Below are 25,196 nucleotides of genomic sequence, written 5' to 3'. Positions count from 1 at the left end.
GCAGGGAGAGGCTTCCTGAGCCAGGATGTCCCCAGTTCCACCAACAGGCTGGACTGGCCATGGTGGGGCCCCACGCTGGGAAGCAATCTGCAGTCACACGCACTGCTTGTGATCCAGCAGCCCTCCACAGAGACCCAGTGTCTCCTCTGCACAGAGGCACTATTGAGAAGCCTCACATGAAACTAGTCAGTCCTAACATGTGTGACTGGGTTTTGTCTCCAGGCCATCCTTGATTTACAAGGCAACTCCTTCTTTTTACTGTTTTTTCCCCTTCCCATTAACACTTTTCCCGCTCTGTTCCAGCAGGATGAAAACCCTCTGTGAGCTCCTTCATACGCCCGTGTCACTTGACTCACCCTTGAGGCTGGGGGCAAATTTCACGTTGCCTCTCTCAGCACACCCCCTCCTGCACGGGACACCTTCACATCAGCTATAAATCTATGCGAGACATTTCAGGTAGCTGTCAGGCTACCAACAGGACCTGGAGGCAACTGACATGAAGTTCAGGAACAGAACTAAAGACCTGGAGTCTGCCATCAGCCTGAAGAGGACCTTGGGGCTGTTACAAAGCATTTAAATGGGATCTTTGCTTTAATGGAGAAATGGATTTTTAACTGACAGTCAATTTATAAAGCCAGCTTTGCACATGTCTTCTAAATGCTTTTTCCACCTCTTTCAGGAAGACCTTGTAGCAGCAAGCCATTACTTACAGGGGCAAGAGGGTTTGTGCCAGCTCTGCTTTCTCAGTCAGTCTGGGGACACCGAATTCAGGCACCCCGTGCCTGGCCCAAAGACAACCATCACACACCATGGTGTGGGGCTGCCTACTTGCAAGGCTCCCACAGGCAGCTAGAGAATTACCAATAGCACAATTCCCTCACAAGGCTCCTAAGTGCCTTTTCCATCCCTGATCCACCTGGCACTCTGGGACAGCTCTACCAGCAGCAGAGCAATAAACTCAGGCAGTATCAGACAGCCTCCCTCACATCCCTGCCAGATCTACCGCATGCTGAAGACACCTCAATAAAAGGGTCGTGTCCTCTTCTGACAGTGGGGCAGGGAACACTCAGTCATCTTTGATGGCATTGATGAGCTTGGTTTCCTTCCAACTTTGGTTTCAAAGGGCAAGTGCAAAGCCAGCGCGCTCTGGAATGGGCCAGTTCCACATCAGACACCATCTACCCTAATCTGGTTATTCAAGTTTCATCCCTGATCTTGTCACCAACTTGTTAGCAGTTATCAGTCAACCCTTGTCTTCAGACAAGGGATAAGCACCTGTGAAACACAGTACTGCCTTGGGTACACCCTGCTTGGAACATATGAACCAACAAACCCTCTTACCTCCTGTGTAAGCATCCAGCTGGCTGCGCGGGGTCTGTTGGGTGGGTTGTTATCAGGGGTATGGTTGGCAGCTATTTCAGCTCACTCAAGAGCATGTTGCTGCTGGGTGCAAGATTCATTGCATGACGGAGCTGGTTACAATCAATCTTTTGGGGGCAAAGCCCAAAAGTAAAGAAGGCCTCAAGGTCCTTGCAACATCTTCAGTTTCCAATTTGCTTTTGCCAGTGATAGCCAAAGCTCTGGCTATAGGAAGAAAACAACCTCCATTAGATATTAAGGGGAGGTGACACAAACTTGTTTTCCTCTGCCTTCTGCTAGTCCCAATATATTTTCCCGCTGGCTACAAGGCTTTTTGCACTTTATCCTTTCCAGCTTTATCACTGGTAAGCAGCCAACAGATGCTGTTTGTCTGCAAGCTGCAGCGAGGCGCGTGGTATGGGCTGAATGCAGGGAGTCGCATCAGTCTTGTCCTCCCCCCAAATTAAACGAGTCTAAATTACGTATTGTTTACCCAAGCATCTCCCACTGCATTTCCTCATTCCCAGTTCCTGGAAAGGTCATCAGCACTCAAGGAAGATGAAGGCTGTGCTGATGGCTCTTGGAGAACAGGTCATTAATCTTCGTATAATTAACTGCAGTTATTTCAGGGGCAATAACCCATTTCTCCAAACTTTTCTCAGAAGCTTGTTAAGCAATGTTAGGGGAAGGAAGGTAAGATACTGGGAACTAATCCAAAAGGTTACTACTGAGTTTCTGTGTGCTGCAGCTGCCATTGCTCTTCTGCTGGCACTGTCCTGCCAAGTCATCAGGGATGTGCACCAGGTAATCAGCTGGATCTGGTGATCCCTTTGAGGGCTTTACACAAAATGTCTGGATCTATCTAGCATCTGTACTGACAGTACTAGGATTTACTTTAATTGACTTTTCATACTCTATGAAAACTGTTCCAGAAGTCAAAATAGTCACATCCTGCACGGGTTTCCAGCACTCCAGCATCAGATTTCCAAAAATATGACAACAGCAGCATTAAAGCAAAGAAATTCAAATCCACTTTCATTTTATATCAAATTAATAGAAGAATTAATACTTCTATTAATAGAAGTACCACATAAAGAAACAAGTTATTTACAGACTACACAGACAAGAGAGGAAGCCTGGAGAAAGGAGAACTTTCCCTTGGTCAAAGAGGATCAGGTCAGAGATCATCTAAGCAAACTTGACATCCACAAATCCATGGGCCCTGGTGGACTGCACCCATGGGTGCTGAGGGAGCTGGCCGATGTTATTGCTAGGCCACTTTCCGCTATCTTTGAAAGGTTGTGGAGAATGGGAGAGGTGCCTGAGGACTGGAAGAAAGCCTATGTCACACAAGTCTTTAAAAGAAGGAGGACCCAGACAACTACAGGCCAGTCAGCCTCACCTCCATCCCTGGAAAGGTGATGGAGCAGCTCATCCTGGAGGTCATCTTCAAGCATGTGGAGGATAAGAAGGTGATCAGGAATAGTCAGCATGGATTCACCTAGGGGAAATCATGTTTAACCAATCTGATATCCTTCTATGATGAGATGACTAGTTGGGTAGATGAGGGGAGAGCGGTAGATGTGGTCTACCTTGACTTCAGCAAGGCTTTTCACACTGTCTCCCCTAACATCCTCATAGACAATCTCAGGAAGCGTGGCCTAGATGAGTGGACAGTGAGGTGGATTGGCAATTGGCTGGCAGAGCTCAGAGAGTTGTGCTTGGTGGTGCAGTGTCTAGTTGGAGGCCTGTAGCTAGTGGTGTCCCCCAGGGGTCCGCACTGGGTCCATTGTTGTTCAGCTTATTCATCAACGCCCTGGACAATGAAATGGAGTGCACCCTCAGTAGGTTTTCTGAGGGCACAAAGCTGGGAGGAGTGGCTGATACCCCAGAGGGCTGTGCTGCCATTCAGAGGGGCAGGCTGGAGGGTTGGGCCGAGAGGAACCTCATGAAGTTCAACGTGGGCAAGTGCAGGGCCCTGCACCTAGGGAGGAATAACCCCAAGCACCAGTACAGGTTGGGGGCTGGCCTGCTGGAGAGCAGCTCTGTGAAGAGGGACCTGGCAGGCCTGGTGGACAGCAGGCTGACCAGGAGGGAGGCAGCAACGTGCCCCTTGTGGCCATGAAGGCCGAGGGGATGCTGGGCTGCATTCGGAAGAGCGTTGCCAGCAGCTCAAGGGAGGTGATGCTCCCCAGCTGCTCGGCTGTGCTGAGGCCACACGTGGAGCATTGTGCCCAGTTCTGGGCTCCCCAGTACCAGAGGGACACAGAAGTACCGGAGCGAGTTCAGAGGAGGGCTCCTAAGATGATGAGAGGACTGGAGCGCCTGTTGCACAAGGACAGGCTGAGAGAACTGAGCCTGTTTAGCCTGGAGAAGAGGAGACCGAGGGGAGATCTCATTAATGTATATGTATATACACCTGAGGGGAGGGTGTCGAGAGGATGGAGCCGGTCTCTTTTCAGTTGTGCCCAGTGACAGGACGAGAGGCAACAGGCACAAACTGAAGCACAGGAGGTTCCGGCTCAATATGAGGGGGCACGTCTTTACCGGGAGGGTGACAGAGCACCACAACAGGTTGCCCAGAGGGGATGTGCAGTCTCCTTCTCCGGACATATTCATAACCCGCCTGGATGCCATCCTGCGCAAGGTGCTCTAGGTGATCCTGCTCTGGGGGGGGGGGGGGTGTCAGACCAGATGATCTTCAGAGGTCCCTTCCAACCCCGCCCATTCAGTGATGAGAAATTAAACAAAGCAGGAGAATTTGCTCAGCTCTATGATATGGTTAATTTTAAATTGAATATTAAGAATTCAGCCAATGAACTGATAAAAATGCATGAATAAAGCATTTACAGTGCAGCCCTGCCAATGCAGTAGCCTACCTTTTATCATGGTTGTTGGCTGCTTCCAATGCAGGTTCATTGAGACCTTCCCAAAAGAGCTCAGAAAAAATAAACCTCATGACATTTAAAATCTGAATGAAAAATAAACAAAAATAATGTTTCCACATGCATTGCACCTGTCCCAGCAGCACACCTGGCTAGCCTGGAAGAGCTCAGAAGCTGAAGCTCAAGTGGTACCCATGTCACCTCATTTCCAAACTCTCAGATCAGTTACAGATCAGCTATGAACCACTACGGGGGCAGTTCCACATTTACCCAGGACAGGGAGGATCTTTCATCTGGGAGCTCTGTGAAGAGGAATGTTCCTCAGACAGGGCAGCAACAGCACTTGGGGGGGACTATTGTCATCTTGCAGTTTGGCAGCAGCAGTCCACCCCTCAGATCCTAAAGGGATCTGCACTCGCTCATTTGAACTGTTTCACTACAAGAACCTTAAATGCTCCTCTCCATCCATATACAACCACTTTCTCCCCCCCAACATTGCCAAAACGTGCTACATAGTCTCCTGGAGAGCATTTCAGTTTCCTCAGCTCTACTCACCCCAAAGTCAAACCCAGTGGAGGAACAAAGCTTTGGGGAGACCCAGAGAAGAGGATGCTATGGGCTGCTTTCTGAACACATAAAAGGACTGTTTCAGTATTTAAAAACATTCGTTACGCCTATCAGATCCAAAATGAGCACTTATTTACTTGTGTTGATATGAAGTCACTATCAGTTGTTTTTTTGTTTGTTTGTTTTGTCTGGTTGGTTACCATCTGTTATCCATCCAATCCTAACATCAGCCAGAGATGGTTTAGAGAAGAGATTCTTGAAACACCAGGCTGTTTCAAGTAGGCCTAACTCACTTGCCAGTATGTTTTTTTGTTGTTGTTATTGTTTGTTTTTTTTCTTCTTTTTCTAGAGAAAATCAATACAGAAGTAAGCATAGAGCCAGGCTCACTACAGGAAATGCAACCCCAAACTCCTGACCCAGGTTTCAAGATGAGTGAATATCCAAATTAACCCAAAACTTGAAAAGGCTCTAACAGAAAATCCCTACTAGATGCAACACAGAGGATACTGTTCCCAGTTCCCTGAAAACAGTTGGAGCTTTAGCATCTCCCTCCCTATGGAGCTGAAGGTCAACATGCTTCTTAGCCCTTTACATCTCACTGGCAGTGCAGAGGTGGCTGGAACACCAGCCTAACACCTGGCAGATGTTTCCTGTCTCTGCAGTATCCTTAGAATTTATGGAGTGCCTGGAGAAGCAGGTCCCCTCTCCACCCAGGTTGAGATCAGCTTTCTCCCATCACGCTGGTTTCAGCACTGTCTGAGGAGTATGGAGATGGCCACAGTTTCTATGACTTCCTTAAATGTTCCCTCCACCCATGAGGAATACAGAGTTATCCTGAACCCTGACAGCTTCTAATCAGTGCCTTGCTTTAAGGCATCTGAAGGAGACAAGAAGCTTGTCCACACTGCAAGTCCTAATTTATCCAGTGTCAAGCAGGAAGTCACAGACGTACTCCCTCAGCCTTGAGGCTAGGACCTGATGGACAACCTTCAAAGAGAAGAAGCTGGCAAGCATCCCTTCCTACTTGTGGCTACTGTCATGAAACTCCCTGAGGCTCAGAAGTCAGAGCTGCAAACCCTCTGTCATCCGCAGCCAGCTTGACTTCAGTTGGCCCCAGCTGATAAGAGCATTGCAAGCATAAAAAAACATCAAGTGCAGGGTCAGCGCAGGCTCGTGGGAACAGCGGAGATCTGGCTTTGTGGCACGGAGATGCTTTTTGATACATCCCCTCCTCCAACAGGAAGGAAGAGGAGGAGCACCCCATGTGCTTTAAGCAAGCCCATTCCGCCTCACACCCATCCTGACTGGTGGAAAGGGATGTGGCTGCAGGAACACTCAGAAAATTACTGTTTTCCAGCCCTTTACAAGAGAACACACTGAAAACATTTGGTGGGGTCCAGCCATGGTGCTGCTGGTGGTTGTGTTTTGTGGGGACCACACAAGGCTACCTGCGGTTCTTGAGCTGGTGCAGGCCAGCGGTGGGGACCACTGACTAAGGTCTGGGGAGCTGGGGCTTTCCATCCCACTGCTTCAAAACTTTCCCAAGCCAATGGGACATCTCTTTGGACTCTCCAGAAGAAAGGAAGAGAGCAGAGGGTAAGATAGGTCTTATCACCATCATTTGCTCTTTACTGTCCATCATTACAGCAATTGCACCAGGGGTTAAAGCTGGAGCACATCAACCTGGAGAGGGTAAAGAATATGACAAACATCAGAGAGCAGCAGCACCAGAGTGCCCAACAAAAATGAAAATGTTTGCAGCAGAAAAGCACCCCTGGAAAGATGCCAGAGCTGTGCTCAGGACTCCAGAGCTCCCAGGCAAAAGTAAAAGAGTAAAAGTGAAAGCTGGCGGCAAAATCTAGAGAGAACTAGAAACGAAGGCACATTGTTCTTCCTCTAGTGGAAACATTGGTTTGATAACATGTTTCTGAGCTGTTGACATCAGCATTCCTAGTGCTCCAGAACTGAACCCAAACCTTCCTGGAGCATCACTGAACAAAAACACACCAAACTTGTAAATTAAATGAGAACAGAGCCCACAAAGGCAGGAAGATTTGCCTCTCACATCCCTAGGGAAGCATACCCCTAAAGGATTTGTTCATGCAGGTCCCCAGACGGCTCCTCTCCTTAACATTTCACCTCTTTGAATTCCTGCGTGTCTCTGAGCTTTGCTGTGCAAGTCCCTGAGGAGATCCCGTGCACTGACACCTGCAGGTGTGCTCTGTCCTCCTAGAACTACTGCACATTGCTTCCTACAGCACAGTGCTGGCATTTGGGATAATGCAGACTCACACTCCAAGAGATACCAACTCGGACAAGGGAAAAAGCAGATAGCCCCCCCCCCGCAGCTAATTACACTGACTAATTGCAGTCAGTCTTAAAATGATGTTGACGGAATTATATTGCTTCCTAGTGGCAAGATAACTCTTCATCATATTTGTTTTGGAGCAGAGCATAGGGGAAGATGAGGACAGGACAAAGAGGAGTGGAAGGGGAAGATCTGTGGGAGTGGATGAGGAGACAGCCACGGCACTGTGACAGGGCAGGGAGGATAAGGAAGGGGAAGACAAGAGACAAAATGAAGGAGCAGATGACAAGATGGCCACTGGGGTAGATTCCCCTTGCTTCCTTGAGGAGAGATCGAGGAGAACCAACTTTGATGCAGTTTCTCCCCATTGAGAGAGGTTTTTCCTATACAGTGTCCACGTTCCCGTCCCTGTTCCTGCAAGCAAACCACAGGGCACCACAGGGCACCACAGGGGCCAGCAGCTCCCTAGAAACGTAGAGCTGAGGGGATACCCCATGGCAAAGCATCACCAGCTGTTGCTTGTTAAGCAGGAGCTAGCAGCCAGCTCCAACCAAAAGCCCAAATCATCAGGTAAGCTCATGGTGACAAGGAGGTCCTGAGGTCAAATCAGCCCACAGGTCAGGGGCAACCAACAGAGCCCCTGACTAGGACTGCAGCAGAGAGCATCCCTCCTGTAGCTGGGCTGAAATAGGGCTTCTGGGCCATGGCTGGGGGTGGAGGTCTCAGGTGAGGCTGCTCAGGGCCATTAAGGACAATTAGTGCCCTCAATCACCTCCAGCCCAGGCCTGAAAGCACCTCAGGGTACAGAGCTGCTTTTGCTTAGCAGGAGGCACATGGGTGTCTGTGTGTCCATATGTCAGAGGCTGTAAGTTGAACCTCTGATGGTTCTTCCAGATATTCCTCAGCTCTGTGACCACATCCAAATGATCTGTGTGACATATGATCGCACAAACACACACAAGCACTAAGAAAAAAAAAAAAAAGAGAGCACAATTGACTCTTCGGGGGACAGTTCCAAACTTAATTACCTGCAGGTTAAATCCAGTGATTCCAGCTCACAGTGGAAGTGATTATTTTTATTTACCAGCACCTTAAGGACTGCAGTTCCAGTGGCTTTGACTAGAAAGTCATCAACATGTTTCTACATTTCTAAAGCTAAGGAAGGAGAGACATCCTAACCTGTGCCTTTCTCTAGACAACAGAGGAATGCTGATCACACAAGTAAGGTGATTTCTTGCTGTGACACAGCACAGTGGGACTGGGCTTTACTTTGGTTTTGCAGCTTTAAAACGTTCAAAGTTAGCTACTAGGTGAAGCTGTGCACTGGGAGGCCTTGCTCCAAGACAAGCAGGAGGCTTCAGGCCAAAGGCTGGCAGCAAACTCCAGCTGGGCTCACAGCTCTGGAGAACTGCTTCCCGTGAGTATCTCAAACTGCGAATGCTGGACCTCAAGTTACTGGTCAGAGATGGTCCCAGAGGGCACAGGCAGCCTGAAACTTGATTGCTGAAGTCAAGGTAGATGACATCCTCTGCTCTCCCCCCACCTACCCAGCTGGTGATGCCATCATAGAAGGCAACGAGGTTGGTCAAGCACGATTTTCCCTTGGGGAATCCATGCTGACTGCTCCTCATAACCTTCTTCTCTTCCAATTGCTTGGAGATGGCCTCCAGAACAAGCTGTTCCATCACCTTTCCAGGGACAGAGGTGAGACTGACTGGCCTGTAGTTTCCTGGATCCTCCTTCTTGCCCTTTTTGGAGACCGGGGTGACATTGTCTATCCCCCAGTCTTCAGGCACCTCTCCTGTTCTCCAAGACCCAACAGATGTCTGGATTGCCATTCATTTAATCTTGGATTGACCTCTTATATCACAATAGGACACTTTTAGTTATGCTTATTCACAAGACCTTTGCTATGACGTAAGAAATTCACGCTTCTTAGGTTTTACCTATTAGCCCTACCTATTGTGAATGTCAAATGTGATATTCGAGCACCACAAGGACAGAAGTAGATCAGGTTATAGGAAAGAGCAAAGGCTGTCAAGGTAGATGGCCATCAGCTGATCCAAAGCCTATGTTAAAAGAAACCAAGGAATGCAAGAGGATGAGCACTGGACAAATCAAAGGGATGAATCAGGTGCTCGAGAAAGCTATGTTCAGGGTAAAAATGTGTTTTTTCCACACTGTAGCTTCTCGCATAAAAAAAAAACTGGAGAAACCATGGAAGTTTAGTTGCAGAAATCCATTTTTACAGTGCATCCTTCCAGCAACTCACTAAGTTAAAAGCAAAAGCTACATGTTCTTTCTTGTGGTGTGATTAAGCCGTGGTATTTCATTTCACCGCAGACCCATCTTTCTTCTCAACGACGATGATTGAAGCATCAGCAGGAGACACTGATGGGCAGGTGATGGTCTTCAGCATGGTCTCATCCAGATGCTCTCTCAAGGACTTGACAGTGCATCTGATTTCCAAATGAAACCTTAGCTCCAGGCTGCACATCAATCATCCAGGCTTAAAGGCAGAGTGAAGATAAAGTATCTCTCTTCATCCCTTCTAACATGTCAGCGAGGACTCGGTGTATTTCTGAGCCATGGTTCCCCTGAGCTTGCCATGCATGGGACTAGCCAGCCTTGCCAAGCCACCTTCGGTGCTGAATGCACAGGAACAAGTTAAGGACAATAGCAGCAGAAAGTCAAATTCATTATACTTGATAAGTCGTCTTTAAAATGGAAGGGCAGTTTGTGCCAGACATGAAGCTGTTGTTTGCCTGCCTGATGCTGAATGGTTCAGAAGTAGTTTCTTCCTTCTGATCGTTCAAGTGACCCTTAACCTGAATTATGTTTCAGGGACAGCAGTTGACTGTACAAGAAGATTGCTGTTTTCCTGGGGGTCTCCAAAGGGGGCTGGAGCTGCCCTTTGTTTCCAGCAGAACAGAAAGTCCCATTCATCTCCCTGTCACATGCCAAAACATGACCATCCCAGAATAGGGCTGCAGGATGCCTCCCCATGGGGTCAAGAGGAGAGGTGCTGTGCAGACTCGTGTGTGCTGAGAAGAGAGCCAAGGAAGGGCTGCAGCCCTCCAAACAGGCCAGAAGTTTGCAGGAGGGGGTGACCGATGCACGGTGACTTCTGCCCTAGGCTGAGATGAGCTGTTGGAGATGTCTGGGGAGCGCAAGTGTGCAGGGGGAGAGATTCTCTTGGGGATTGGGGCGAGGTCACCTCAAAGACACCCCAACCCAGGCCTGTCTGTGTCAGGGACATCCAACAGGGTGTAGAAAGACTTCACTGAGGTCCAGAGTTGGGCAAGATGGAGACATCTGTGAGCATTGCTGACCAAAGCAAGAGGTACCAGATGAGTGCCTCTGAGAGCCGGGCTGTACCCATCCAGCACAGACCACTAGCTGCCTTTTACCTACACTTCCACCCCCAGAGGTATACGGGGGTTACCTGGGAGAAGGAACACTGCGGGGAAAAATAAGCTAAGCTGAGATAGGCAATGAAGCAGGAGAAAAGAAAGCAAAATGATGCAGTCCAGTCACTACAAGGCAATGTCAACACAGAGAGTGAGAAGCAGGATCCTCAGGCAGGCTCCAGAAGCAGTCTCTACCCTGTACAAGAGCATAAAGTGGTTTTAAATAAAGCATTTAACTTAAAAACAAAGGGTAAGCAAGCAAAAACAGATCCCTCGACACCTGTGCATCACCTCTCTTGCTTCTTGTACCTGAGCAAAGTAGTGGTGGGGACGTGTCATCTCCATCTGCAGAGCAGGCATGTGCCAAGGCATGAGAAAACACAGAGTGACAGTAGGGTGACAGGCCCTCCAATTTGGGATGCTTCATAGGAGGAAGAGAGGAGAGTCTAAATGGAGGTTTTGTTCTCCTCTCTTCTGAGCAGGAGTCATCTCTAATAAACAAGGGTTAGCACTAAATAAAGACATTAACTTTTCTATAGATTATCCACAGCTCTGATTCATCAAAGCTGCAAGGAATCGTGGAAACAATTAAGTGGAGAAACACAGATAATTTGCTTCCACACCAAGAAGAAAGTTCCCAAACAACCAGTGTAGATTATCTACACCCTATTTACAAATCTTGACCACTGAGAAAAGCTAGGCTGGTCAAATTCTCGTTGGCTTCTTTGGCCAAATCTCAAGATGAAAGGGAGTTTCTTTCCAAGTCCAATCCATTCCTGTGCCTGGATCCACTCAGAAAAAGACTGTAACAGCACATACATGCAAAAATATTTTATTGTGAACTTCTGTGTCTCTCCCATAAGTAGCAGAGCTCCTGCACAAATTCAGTCATGATACCCATGAAAAGGGATAGCCACAAATTTGAATGCTATTGGAGTCACTTAGAAGCCAAGGCAAATGTAGCATCTTCCATCATATTGCTTGGCAAATGCCAACAGTAATGCCAGAAAGTTTTCTCTGCTGAGAGTTGTCCAAGTTGTCATTGTCTTTTCCTCTTGAGATTACAGGTCCTTTAGAATCACAGAATGACTCGGGTTGGAAGGGACCTTAAAGATCATCTAACTGCAACCCCCTTCAATAGGCAGCGGTGCCACACATTAGATCAGGTTGGCCCAGGCCCACCCAGACTTTAGGAATTTGTCCCTCATCGATTTGGTTCTCCTTCAGCACTAAGTTATTTTCTTACTTTCTCAGTTCCTGAAGGAGACTTGAACAATCTCACTTAATCTAATTTAAAGTCTATGATTCATGCCAAGACCAAATAAATCATGTAAATATCTTTATTAAAAATAAAATAAAAATAAAATGGAAAGAATAAAATTTTTTTTTAAAAAAAAAAAAAAGAAGAAGAAGAAGAAAAGAAAAGAAACCAGACCAGAAATAATCATCATAACCTCAATCTGGTCACTTGTAGTGTGGGAATGGACAAGGTTTGAAAGTGTGTACTTATGCCAGATGTAGTTCTAGGAAACTAAATGCTACTCCAGGGTCTTAGGAAGTCACGAACACCCCTTGGACAAATGAAGTTTGGGCAGCATTGGGGGAAGAAGGCATGCCTTCAGAACAGTTGGGCTCTTTTTAGCTGAGAGAGCAACTGAGAGAGAAATTTATAGCCATGAGAGACAGAAAAAGAGGTCTCTAGAACAGAGGAAAACTGGCAGGAGAAAAGCATCCAGATGTTTTAACCCCGTGTGTTAATCTGACCATTGATTGTGTTACTGCAAGAAAAGAGTAGTCTCACGGTTTCTTGCAAAATCCACAGAAGGACCTTCAACTATTCTGTGTCCTCAGAGTACTAATGGTTAAAGATGTATGAAAACGTGTTTTAAGATGCAACAACTGAAGACCAACAACAACTAGTGGGGCTGAAAACAGCTGGAGTCCAACCACTTCCAATAGCAAGCAACAATTTGCTCCAAACCAGCAGGTAGGACCCAGGAGAGTATTGTGCAGGAACCTGCTCAGACTCAGAAGTTACGAGGGTATGAGAAGAACACATTGGGATATAAACTCAGAAGCCGTATGATTTTCCAGAAGGCAAAAAATTTACCAGGGCTACAAGGGGGTCTGAAAGCCAAAATGGCCCACTCCTGACTTACACTGCAATCAGTCAGTTTCCAGAAGTGGATCACAGCAGATTTGCAGGCACCATCCTTCTACAGGGTAATCAAGGACACAGGAAGACTTTTGCATGAGTTTGTTGGGTTTTGAACTTAATAGTTAAAAAAAATACATTTTAAAAGATTAAATAAATAAATAAATAAATAAATTTTATTAATAACATACTAGATAGGTTCCTAAGTTTAATACTTTCAATAAAGGGGTATGAAAAGAGAAGCAAAGAGTAGAAGGGAATTAACATTTTATTTGATATTTTCAATGCCAAGCACACTTAGCTGGCTATTGCATTTTGAAGACTGGTAATGGAAAACATAGCAAGAAAAGAGATTAGAAAAGATCATAGCTTGAAGATAAAACAATATACAAACAACGTGATGCAACTGGACAATGTTCAGAGATGGGCAACAAGGACGAGCAAGGCTGAGGGATGGCTTCCTAGGAGAGAGCTAGGTTGTTCCTCCCCAGGGGCAGGACTTGGAGCTTCCCTCTCCCGAACTGTCAGAGGTTCCTGCTTGCCCTTCCCCAGCCTGCTGCTGTCCCTCTGGATGGCAGCATGGCCCTCTGGTGTACCACAGCCATCATCTCCTTCTACTTGAGAGGCATTCAGCCTGGGAAGGAGCCCAAACCCATTCTTTCTGTCCTTGTTTTGGGGACTAAAAGGGCAAAGGGATTCCTACACCAAAGTGAAGTTGCTTTGATTTTGCCAACACACCTTCCTGCGCCATCGAGGACACTTGAACGAGGTGATCTGTCTTTTTGTATTATTATTTTTTAATAAAACAACCTGCCACATACCAAACAACCCCCTGGTTCCTGAGCACAGCCAGCTTCAGAGCATGGTGAGGAAAGAAACTTTCTTCCCCAAGCAGCTGAGCCAAGGAGGTCGGGAAAGGCTTTGTCCACAGGCTGTGCAACAGCACAGGTTGTCTGCAGGCTCACAGGGGTTGGAGGAAGACAGAAGGAGTCCCACGGAAGAGCTGCATGTGATCTGTTCACAGGCAGGTGGAAATCAGAGGGAAGTCTTTGATCCAGGACCGTGTCCAGAGACTGGACCGGACACATGGCTTGTGGGGGAGGCTGGTGGGACCCCAAGGCAGCACTGACGTGTTGGCCATGAAGAGCTCTGCCCTGCATCTCGAGCAACTGGACGAGGCTCTTCAGGCAGCTCAGGATGCTCAGAAACAGCAAAAATCAAAAGAGCCGGCATGTGAAAAAGCACCTCCTAACAGATGGCACTGTGGTCTGAAACCTGTTCTCAGCCTGCTTCACCCAGACCAAGGCTCAGGGAGGGAGAAGTGGGGTCTGCCCATCTCCAGCTCCTCACTGGGGACTTCTTGTACCCCGTCTGCTCAGCCAGCAGGGAAACATCACATCCCCTCCGCCGTGCTCGCAGTGCTGCTCGTGCTCCTGAAAGCCCCTTCAGAAGCTCCATGCGGAGCAGCTGGCTTTATACACCCCGGGCAGAAAAGGCTTCGATGCCTCCCCCAAATCCTTTCCCCAGAGGTGTTCAGGGCCGCAGGTCCCTCTGCCAAGGCGCAGCCCCTCGGAGCTGTCACAGCACCGTGCCATGCAGGCACGCTGCCCCACGGTCAGCAGCCATCCCCCATCTCCCTCCCTCCACTTCCAGCTCTGTTTGTTTGTTATTTTCATCCCTCCGCAGGGCTGCCCGTGTTTCTCCCGCTTCACTCTCCTCCTCCATTCCTGTCCTGCTCTTCACTTATTGGTCGCAGCGGCCGTGTTCGGGGGGAGCCCTGCAATTTTCTATATAACCAAGTGCTCCGTTTGGAGAGATCTCAGCAAGTCACGAGAGGGAAGAAACTTCCCCCCGAGCACCAGCCCACAACGCAAAAGCAAACTGCAGGATCTACAGCGCTGCCGTCCTCCTGGGACCTGCAGGACATGGCAAGGGGCCGTGAGAGGGAGAGAAACTGATCCTGAGAGCACCCAAAGTTCGTGGCCTCGAGGAAGGTAACCTAACGCTGATGAAAAGCTTTGCTGTTCCGTGCACTGATTTGCAAACAAAACGATTTCCCACATCTGGGTGAGTTTTCACACGTTTCTTAGTGGGACCCGAGCAAGGTCTAACAGGTGGTGCACGGGCTGGAGAAGACATCCAGCCGGCACACCTCTGGGGGAAAATCGGCCAGTTTAGGGACCAGGGTGGGTTCAGGTCAGGGAAGCAGCTGGGGATGCAGTGCTTATATCTGCTTCTCTTCCCACCCTTTGCATTTTTGCTGCAAGAGATGTTTATTTGCAGAAAAGAAGAGCCTCAGCTGGGCAGGTGGGATGGGGATGTTGGGCACAGAGTCACCCCCCTGGAGGATCAGAAACGTGAGGATTTGGGGTCAAGTGATGCTGACTTTGGTTTCACATCTGCTGGGCACCCAACAAGTCTCTTGTCTGTGCCTCAGTTTCCCCCACAAATGAGAAAGTGTTGTGCCTGCAAGCACTCTGAGATGAGGGAGGGGAGAGGCTACACAGAAGACAAGAAGTCTGTGGGCTGTTGAGCAGGAGAAAACAATGCTCCCCTTTTACTAAATTGTTGGATATTAAGGCAAGAAGGTGGAGAAGCCCTTTTTTTTTGGCACTGTGGAAGGGATGGGCAGGATCCAGCGAGCCGTGTCCTGTGATGCTTACTCACATGAGCTCTCCTGCCAAACACCCGGGGGCTGAACAGCACCAGGCTCTGCGGTCCTTCACCGGGGGAGCAGAGAGGTGCAGCCTGCTGCTGCAGAGGGCACAGGACACCAGAGCTTTCCAAGGATGCTCTGGTACCTACGCAGGTGCTTAGGTAAATATCAGGAAGGTGGTGCCGGAGAAGCTTCTCCAGCCACAAGGTCCCAGACTGGGCATTTGGGACTTAATGGATGTGCTGAGACCAGCAGAGGTACTGGGACCTTCCTAGCCACCACCACGGACCGAGGTTCTCCCCACAGCATTTTACAGCGGTCAGCCTGAGTGATAAGCTGGCACCCCAACGTCCCTTCCTCAGGACAGCAGCTCTGCCCATGCAGGATGGCAGGAGGGGCTGAGGGTTCCCCAGCTTTTGGATTATTTTGTGCTTAGGAGCAGCAGGACACACCTGCAGGCATCCCTTGGGGTTGGGACACCCACATAAACTGGGCGCTTACAGGACAGGTAGGGGTCCTGTAAGATATTCCCAACCGTCACATGGAGACACTTTTCTAAATGGTCTTGAAGGCATTGAAAACTGCTTTTCCTCAGCCAGAGGCAGGCAGATAACTTTGTAGAGGCTGTTCTGGCTCTCACCAATGTGGCTTATCTGCCAGATAAGTTTGCAAAGCTGCTTTAGCCTGCAGAGATAAAAGGTACGGTGAACACACAAGATTGCTACGCATCAGGCATGAGTATTTTAGCACAGGGAAGCATGCTGATGGTGAGCTGAAAAGAAAAGTGATGGGATCTTTAACTTTCCTGTGGTGAAATCGTATCTGAGGTGCCATCACAACACAGGGGTTCAAACTAGAAAGAAAACATCTTTAAAATGTGGTTGCTTTAACAGAACTGGAAGCTAAACTATCTAGTTCGTGAGGTTTGAATTGTGACTGAAGGGATTTGGCTATTTTATTGCCTACATTTGACGTGTAACTGAGAATAAATTGCAAGTTTCCTCCTAACACTGCCTGTTTACAGTGTCACACACTAAGGACCTGGCCGAAGGACGTAAGAGGGTCAGAGAGAACTGAGCCTGATTTAGATTTTCTGGCAGGAGCAGTGGGGTGAAACCGAGACAAGGGTAGGTCAGGTTAGGCTGGTTCCTTGGGAAAGAGGCCAATTTCACATTGATCATGCTTGGAGACTTCCAAACAAGCAGAAAGGCGCACGTGTACCTACAGAGCCTGGTGGAGCCGGGCTGAGACTTCAGTCCCGTCTCTAATCCCATGGGGGCACTCTGACCCCTGCCTGAGTGGCTCCCCTGGGGCTGGGGGGAAGCCCTACAAGGTTCCCATTTTCAATCCAGGCATAGCAATTTTTCCTCCCTTCGAAGCCGCAGAGTTTTGTAGCTTGAGCAACGTGTTCTTCACGCACTCCTACCGGCAGAGCCAAGATCTGCCCAGGTGGCACAGCCTGGCAGGGTGCTGGCATCTTCCCCTCCCTCTCTGGGCTCATTTCCCACCAGTGGCCATATCTGGATCATCCCAAAGCCCCTTCCCAAGTCCACGTCGTGCCAGGACAGTACTACAGCATCCTCAGCTGTCTCATCAGCCACTTGTGGCCACAGAGCTGCCGCTGGGCCAGTCCTGCCTGAGAGCATTGTCTGAGATTTGCAAAGCAGAGCCTGCTCGGGTGATATTTATTAGCAGTGCTCCAGCCTTGGTCAGCTTGAGAGACCTTTTACTGTGCTCAGCTGCCAATGCCGCAAACAACACAGAGAGATTTATATCCTCCGGTATGGAGCTGAACAGCATGGTGGATTTGGAAAGGAAGCAGTTCAATTAACAGCGATAAGGATGGGGAAGGAGGGGCCACTCTACTAGCACATAAATCTGAATAAGATGTCAGGTATCAATACAGCATTTCTGGAAAAACCCTCGTGGCATTTTCCCAGCACGTTTCCCAGCAAGACCGCGCTGAGGGTTGTCTCTTTGCACTGAACAATGCCACATGGGCTCTGCTGGCGTTAGCGCTGCTCCGGTTTTCCCATGGCACGAACTGGAAGAACAGCTCCCCTGGTTCTGTGGACCCAGAGATGGGGTTTGCAGAATTACCCCGATGTGTTGGTGGGGCAGGTGCCCCAAAACTACTCCTTGTGCTCCACTGACTGCAGGTGACCAGCGCATAGGCCACCACTGCCTGCTTGTAGCCAGAAGAAACCCTCTCCAGCACCTTCTCGAGCACTACCAGGCCCCCTTCTCCTCTAACCCATTTCTCCCCTTGTCTCTTCCTCCACCCACAGATCCAGACCCAAGCAAAGACACCCCATGAGCATCCCAAGGGCTCCCACGGTCGGCTTTGCCGCTCAGTCCTCCATGGTGAGCATCCCACCTCCCACCACTCTCGCCATTCTCCTGACCTGCCTCTTCTCCGGGGCACGTGGCCAGACCCCGGGGGCTTTCCAGGAGAGCACGGTCCCCTTCGAGGTGCTCAGCCAGGAGCAGGCGTACAGCCTGCTCCAGCCAAGCCTGCTGCAGGACGCCAAGCTGCCGAACCGCTCCGAGAGCCTCCCCAGGAGCAGCGGCTCCGAGCCGCCCCTGCTGCCCGTGTGCGTGAAGCCCGCGGATATCAGGCACATCTTCAAGTACATCAACACCATCGTGTCCTGCACCATCTTCATAGTGGGCATCATCGGCAACTCCACGCTCCTCAGGATCATTTACAAGAACAAGTGCATGAGGAATGGGCCGAACGTCCTCATCGCTAGCCTGGCGCTCGGAGACCTCCTCTACATCCTCATTGCTCTGCCCATCAATGTGTACAAGGTAGGCTTCGTGCAGCAGGAACGGCATCTGCTCCCACCTGCCTCGGTGCCCTGGGGAATATGTTATCTTCCGCTCTTTATTTCAGGCTCCAGTTTGGGCAGGAAAGGGGGAGGGAGATCCTGCTCTCCAAAGGAAAAGGAAAACATGAGCTGACACAGTATGTTCCTGGGAAAGCAGAGGTGTTCCCACCTACTGCTGTGTTTTCCACACACACACCCATCCAGATCTTTTAAATCTCATTTAAAATGGCAAGAAAAGAACCACTTGCAGTCTCCTGACATTACAACCCAAAGTTTATTTCAGCCGAGCAAAACCCACTGTTCTCATGCACTAGGCACACCACTCCCAGCACAGTTCACAAATCAGCCTCAGGCAAACATCTGCTTTATTCCAGCTAAACAGAAAGACTCATCCAGGAACAAGGAACAGGGCTGTCTTACAAAACAGGGGGCTTCTTTCAGACATTGCTCCCCACACTAGAGGGAAGAGATGTGACGAAGAAGTGGAGGAACCCGAGCTCTGCCCGCTGCAGTGGGGCAGAGAGGGGTGGGCAGAGGCGGGTTGCAGGGCTCGGAACCTGGCTAGGAGCAGAAGTTGTGTGCTGTGAGACGTGCTGGGGCTTGTGCGGCTCCTCCTTGCCCACCACGAGAGATGGGTTTTGGTGGGCTGGGTCTTGAAGGGATGCCATGGGGTGAAGGACTTGGAGCTCAGCTTGATTTATACAACCAGCTTTATAGAACAGATATGTTGGATATAGAGCTGTTATATAGCTGATTTATTCAACATGACTGGCAGGACAGGAGTCTGGCAGCCCTCCTGTCTGGGATCTGTTTGCCATATTTCTTAAGTCTGTGCTGTAGGAAGGTCCTATACTTCATAAAAAGGTGTGGGGCCAGATGGAGGCTGCAAGAATGACCCCCCCTGAGGAAAGTGTCACAGGCTGAATACCCAGCCCTGCATCCAATTCAGGCAAGAACTGGTGGGCATGGTTCTTTGTGCTCATGGCTTATACCAAAGGCCTCATCTATGGGACAGCTCATGTTAACGCGAGCTCTTGGCTTGGAGACACAGCTAGCCATCTCTTGGAGCTCCCATTCTCCTGTCTCCGATGCATATTGTCCCCAGTGATGCCCTCTGCTTGCCCCAGCTGGGTTTCAGGCCACGAGTAGGTAGTAGCTTCAAAGGGAAAACCAGATCAAATCAACTGCCAGAGGTGAGAAAAGCTGGGAGCTGGAGTAAAGAAGGCTGTTGGCATTGGTGGTAGGTCGGGGTTCAGGTGAGGGAAGGAACCCTCTTCATATTCATGTGTAAGCAAACATTGCTTCTTGCCTTGCCTGGATTTGTTCAGGGTGTTCTGACATACAGGGGATGCCCAACTGCTTGATTAAATCAATCGTTGCTTTTCTTTGGTCTCGAGCAATCAAACATCATTTGTTTCAAATAATGCTGCACGAAAGTTTGGAGGAGGGTTTGCACAAAGGTGTGGCAGAAGGGCACAGTATGGTGAGGACGTGAGCCTACATGGCTCTGAAAGAAGCTGTCCTTGCTGGACTTCGGCTGCTCGGAGCATGACACCCTCCAAAAGCAACGCAAAGCCCATTGTGGCTTTTAGGATTCCAGTCCACCCAGAAACACCCAGGGTGTGGGTTCAGGACCTGTTGCCTGGACCATCCCTCCACGTAGGTGTCAACCACAAGCCCCTGGGGAAACGAGTGGTTCCCAGCACAACGCAAAGCACCGGGAGCGCACACCGCGCAGCCCCAGCGGAGGTAACCTCAGAGTGCTTTCAGCTGCTCCTTGTGGGCTTCTTGCACCCTGTGGGTAACCACCTGCCATTACGGGAAGCCGGACATGCTTTCCCTGTTAACCCTGTGGTTCTTCTCCAGCTCCTGGCCAAGGACTGGCCCTTCGGCGTGCAGGTGTGCAAGCTGGTCCCCTTCATCCAGAAGGCTTCGGTGGGCATCACGGTGCTCAGCCTTTGTGCTCTCAGCACAGGTGAGCTCTCATCGACAGGTGAGAAACAACTTCTACGGATGTGTTGCCCATCCTGGCCCATATTTAACCACAGCATAGCCCCCCTGTTGTCACCGATCGGAAGACTGCAGGGTGGCTTGGTTCCGGACCAAATTCAGAGAAGGGAATAGGGTGTTGTGACATGGGGCTGAAATCCATCAGGAACTGACTCTTCTCTGTGGGGATGAAGTGTAAATCCTGCTGGAAAAGCTTGAGAGGAGTAGCACATCATGTGGGAATAGCTGCCAGGGTGCTGGGGAAGGGTGGCACCCCTCCCACCAGGAGGTGGCCATATATTGGCCAAGGAGAGCTGCTATCACACTTGAGCCCATTTCTGATCCTCCCCATTCCACGGAAGGAGAAAGCTCAGGGGTGGTGGAGGAAGGGGCAAGGGAAAGGGGACAACTCTAACACACACCTTCCAGACCCCTTCCTGTTGGTGGCTCTTCTCACTCCTCTCTGCTCCTGTTGTGTTCCCACACGTTGAGCAGGTACCGAGCAGTGGCCTCCTGGAGTCGGATCCAGGGGATAGGAATCCCCATGTGGAAGGCAGTGGAGGTGACGCTGATCTGGGCAGTGGCCATTGTGCTGGCAGTCCCCGAAGCCATAGCCTTTGACATGGTAGAGCTCAACTACTGGGACCGAGACCTGTGGGTGTGCATGCTCGCCTCCGAACAGAAATCGAGCTTCATGATGGTACGTACGCTGACCCATCCCAGCTGCAGCGCGAGGGAGAGGGAGGCACAGGCAACCGGGGCACCCTCCCTCCTCGATGAGAGGTTAGATGCTTCTGCAGAGGGCTTCCAGTTGTCGGGGTGAATCTGGGGAGAGCAGCGTTAGACAAAGCACAGAAGACTCAGCAAGTACTGAAGGGGTAGAGTTGCTTTGAACGTGGGGCCAGAAAAAAGGCAGAAGGTCCTTAAGCTGTGCTGTGTCCTCATTGCCCACATCAGAAGGTCATGACCCATCTCAGGAAACTTCAGCAAGATGCTAGGCTGTCACAACAGGCCAAGGAGCATCTAAACAACCAGGCTGTACAAGTAGCCATTAGCACAGGGCCAGCTAAGGGTGAGCGAGGGGATGAAGACACTTACAATTCATCAGAACTTACCCTCCCAACCCTATACCTGCCAAAATGTGCTCCTTGCAACTGGTTCTTGTACAAAAGCACTAGACCAGCAGCCAGATGTAAAACAGCCTTCACTTCTTTGGGTTAAACATGCACCAGCCTCAGGGCAAGATTACCCCACGTATACTTAGCCCGGGGCAGTTAAAGTTTCACACATCTGACGTGTCGGAGTGGTCTGAAGGGGGGCAGCATCAGTGTCAGGTACCGATGCCCCATTATCCCCTTCTCCCAGTTTTTGTTCCTCTCTGCTTTGCATGCAGTTCTATCGTGACGTGAAGGACTGGTGGCTTTTTGGCTTCTATTTCTGCCTGCCCTTGGTATGCACTGGCATCTTCTACACCCTCATGTCGTGCGAAATGTTGAGCAAGAGAAATGGCATGAGAATCGCTCTGAATGACCACATGAAACGGGTAAGAAAGCCAGGAGGGCAGAAACCCCAGTATTTCCCAAAACGAGAGGTAGTGCTGTAGAAGGGGAGAACAAACCCAGCTTCCTGTAGAGGACACGTATGAGCTAACGTAGCCTCACAGTGGTCAATGACTTCTTGACCCATCGATGCAGATGCATGGATTCAACCAGGGAGAGGGGCCCTCAGCTCCAGTCCCCCACCTCAGTGTCAACACAAGCCACCAGCATTGTGGCCATGGACCAGCTTGCTTTTCAATTTCTATGGCCATTTATTTCTGGCCTTGCTGTAGTTTCCCATTCCCTCCCACGCTTTGCTGATGAGCTGGTTGTCACAATAACCTAGCGTGAAGAGTGGACGGATGAGGGTCCATGTTCCAGGGATTAGCAAAGTGACCAGGAAAGATGGTAGGATGGGGTGAAGGAGACCCTATCCTGATCTATCTCGTGCTACTGGTACCTTGCTGCTTTCTGCAGCCTGGATCTCATGAGTCGTCCTCCTGAAGTAGGAGCTGGGAGTGTGCTTTGGACTCAAAGCGGTGCCCAGCCCTGCTCAGGTTGTAGAAGTAACTCGAGGGGCCTTTGCTCAGCACAGGGAGATGGCGCTTTGCCCCGGCCGCTCTCTCCAGTGCTCAGCCAGAGCATCCCTTCTCCCCTGCCCACCTTCTCCTCGCAGCGCCGGGAGGTGGCCAAGACCGTGTTCTGCCTCGTGGTGATCTTCGCGCTCTGCTGGCTGCCGCTCCACCTCAGCCGCATCCTCAAGAAGACCATCTACGACCAGACGGACCCCAACAGATGTGAACTGCTCAGGTAGGGGCCCCAGCCAATGTTCCGCTGGGCTCGTTGCAGGCTGGTGGAGCTGCCTTCCAAAAACTTTCAGGCTGCTTTTCTAGATGGCACTGCTCTCCAGAAAGGAACAGAGAAAGGAGGTGGGGGACCTTTAGAAAAGAGGAAATTCAATTTTGAAATATCTCTGTAAAGCTTATGGGTTAAAGAGGTCTCCCAGGCAGAGAAACATTCTCTGCAGGGCCAAAAGGACTGTAGCACACATGAGGGCAGTGCACACTTTCCGCTAGGTGGTAGATGCCCATCTTCCCCTCTCCTCCCTACCCATCACCCCTGAATCCAGCTCAGGCCAGACACTGCTGCTGTGTTTGAATGTGAGAGCGTCAAGGCCACCACGGGAAATCAGATCTCCTGCTCTTAGGTTCCTCAGGAAATGCTTCTCGCAGGAAAAAGTGTTGTGCCACTGCCGAACCCCAGGAGGAGCTGTTTTGTGCTCTTCTGCCTGGTGTCTGTCACTGGTCCCCCATGGAAGCAGGTTCCCAGGCCAGGCAGCTTGGAAACCCTCCTTCAGGGGTCCCCTCAGCGAGCTCCCAGCCCCTTCTCTCCCCTCTTGTCTCAGTTTCCTCCTCGTGATGGATTACTTTGGGATCAACATGGCCTCCCTCAACTCCTGCATCAACCCTGTGGCCCTCTACTTCGTCAGCAGGAAATTCAAGAACTGCTTCCAGGTAGGGCTGGCTCCTGGAGCCCCTGGCTGTGCTGACTGCCCATTTCGGCTGCAGTTTCACGCACGGTGCGTGCCCAGACACCGGTCCCAAGGCCACCAGCTCCCACAGACCAGGCACTCCCATCACCGTGGGCTTCTGGGCGTCCTAGATGAGGGGAAAGGCAGACACCAGGCACATGCTGGGGCTGCCAGCAGCTCACAGGATTCCCTTATGTCCTCATTGTATTTTTCCTCCCAAATTTTCACCCTGCTGGGTGCCTCTCTTCCCAGCTCCAAGCACACTAGAGCTTCCTGCCCTGCTCTGGTGGGGCTTTTGCCAGTGCAAGACCAGAGAAGTCCCTGCTATTCTGGATCAGAAGCATCCCCACATACCTTTAAACCAGGACTGGGGCTGCTATAAACTTTGAGCCCAAATTGCTCGGAGAAAAATCTCAGGAGGAGGGGAGGCTGGAGAAAGGAAGCGGATGGGATGGGAATCACCTCCCAGTGGCTGTGGCAAGGGGCTGAGCCCAGGCAAGCATCAGCCCTATTTGCTGATGAGAAAGCACAGCTACAAAAGGTGTCCAGCGTTTTGCTATCTCCATTTCCAATCCGCACCAGCCCTATCTCGACACACCTGACCTGCAGGAGAGCCGCGCTCACCGTGCCTGTGACTCCCAGCCCGGCACTGTGTGGGTTGACCCACCAACATCACTGGGAACTTTCCCACATTTCCTCCTCTTTTATCCCATAACCCACCCCCCTGCTTGTCTCCCCGCAGTCCTGCCTGTGCTGCTGGTGCCAGAGACCGGCTCTGAGCATCACGCCGACAGACGAGAAGGGCTCTGTGGGCAAGTGGAAAGCCAACGGGCAGGAGCTTGGGTTGGACCGGAGCAGCTCCCGCTTGAGCAACAAGTACAGCTCTTCCTAAAGCCCCCCGCGGGGCAGAGCGGAGAAGGCACTGTGAAAAGACAGCAGGACACCTCCGTTTCTTTTGCACGGCCATTTCCTGGCTGGGCTTGAATTGTTTTTGCCTCCGCATCGTAACCCACCTGGCAGGAGCTGCAGCATTTCACTGACCCCTGGGACTAGCTCTGAACACTGCCTCTGAGCTCTGCTTGTCCTTCCTCCCATCCAAGTCGCCTCTGCAGGAGGAGGAAGAATGGGATCCAACTCCTTGTAGGATTTTTCAGTTCCCTGCAGAACAGCCAAGTGACTTACAGCCATTCGTCTTGGGTAGCAACATGGGGTGGGGAGATGGGTGTGAAAAGGGAAGGAAAGTTGAGATGTTGTCACCCTGAGATGGATGTGGGATGGGGAGGAGAAGGCAAGGCACCTGAGTGACAGATCTCCAGCTGAAAAAGCCAAAAAGACATCCTTTATGATCTCCCCCTGCTGCTGGAACAGTTTGTCCCAAGGCAGAGAGCCAGGATAAGACCCAGGCACATGTAGGTTTTGTAGACCATCAGTGGCCTGAAATCTCCCCGCCTGCAGCCGTGGCACGGAGGGATGGGCAGCAACCCAGCTTTGTGATGTGACCAACCTGACCCGGGGAGCCCTAAAGGACCCCTCCTCTTTCCCTTTTCCTGGGAAATCTGCTCCGGGCTCTCCACCCAGGGATAGCATTCCCCCCGCCTGCGTACGGCACAAGGAGGTGACCGCATGCACGCGACAGCACGGCTTAGGAGGGCAGGTGTCCTAGGCAGAAACCAGCAGCAGCATCCAGCCAAACCAAACCATCTGCCCCAGCTTCCCCCTCCCCAGTTCCTCGACCCCACCATGTCCTGGCCACAGCACCGTGACACCACAGCTCAGATCCTCACCCTCAGGGCAAAGCTAAGGTGGAAAAGGCAGTGGGGAAGGGGCAATCTCAGCTGAAAGAGCTGCTGGAGCCAACCGAAATACGGCAAAGAGCCTCACAAATTTACTGCTTAAAATGATTAATCCCCGGGTGCTTTTTCCAGCATGACTTCCTAAAAGTCATGCTTGTACCTCTTGCCAAAAC

The 25,196-nt window shown here is 50.5% G+C and overlaps 1 protein-coding gene across 1 annotated transcript; it reads left to right on the top strand.

The window, feature by feature from the left end:
* Nucleotides 1-14,520: 14,520 nt before the first annotated feature.
* LOC106047519 (endothelin receptor type B-like) lies at nt 14,521-24,903 on the top strand. Its single transcript, XM_013199059.3, has 8 exons — nt 14,521-14,679; nt 17,630-18,152; nt 20,039-20,151; nt 20,654-20,861; nt 21,555-21,704; nt 22,376-22,509; nt 23,105-23,213; nt 23,973-24,903. The coding sequence occupies exons 2-8, from the start codon at nt 17,655-17,657 to the stop codon at nt 24,120-24,122; spliced, it is 1,362 nt and encodes a 453-aa protein (XP_013054513.2). The 5' UTR covers nt 14,521-14,679; nt 17,630-17,654; the 3' UTR covers nt 24,123-24,903.
* Nucleotides 24,904-25,196: the final 293 nt, after the last annotated feature.

The sequence above is a fragment of the Anser cygnoides genome, chromosome 13, assembly GCF_040182565.1.
Source record: "Anser cygnoides isolate HZ-2024a breed goose chromosome 13, Taihu_goose_T2T_genome, whole genome shotgun sequence".
Classification (NCBI taxonomy): domain Eukaryota; kingdom Metazoa; phylum Chordata; class Aves; order Anseriformes; family Anatidae; genus Anser; species Anser cygnoides.
This window is presented reverse-complemented; position numbering and strand designations above follow the sequence as displayed.

Coding starts and splice junctions, on each gene's coding strand:
- LOC106047519 (XM_013199059.3), top strand. CDS start 17,655: ATGAGCATCCCAAGGGCTCCCACGGTCGGCTTTGCCGCTCAGTCCTCC. Junction 22,510..23,104: donor AACAGATGTGAACTGCTCAG/GTAGGGGCCCCA, acceptor CTCTTGTCTCAG/TTTCCTCCTCGTGATGGATT. Junction 23,214..23,972: donor AATTCAAGAACTGCTTCCAG/GTAGGGCTGGCT, acceptor GTCTCCCCGCAG/TCCTGCCTGTGCTGCTGGTG.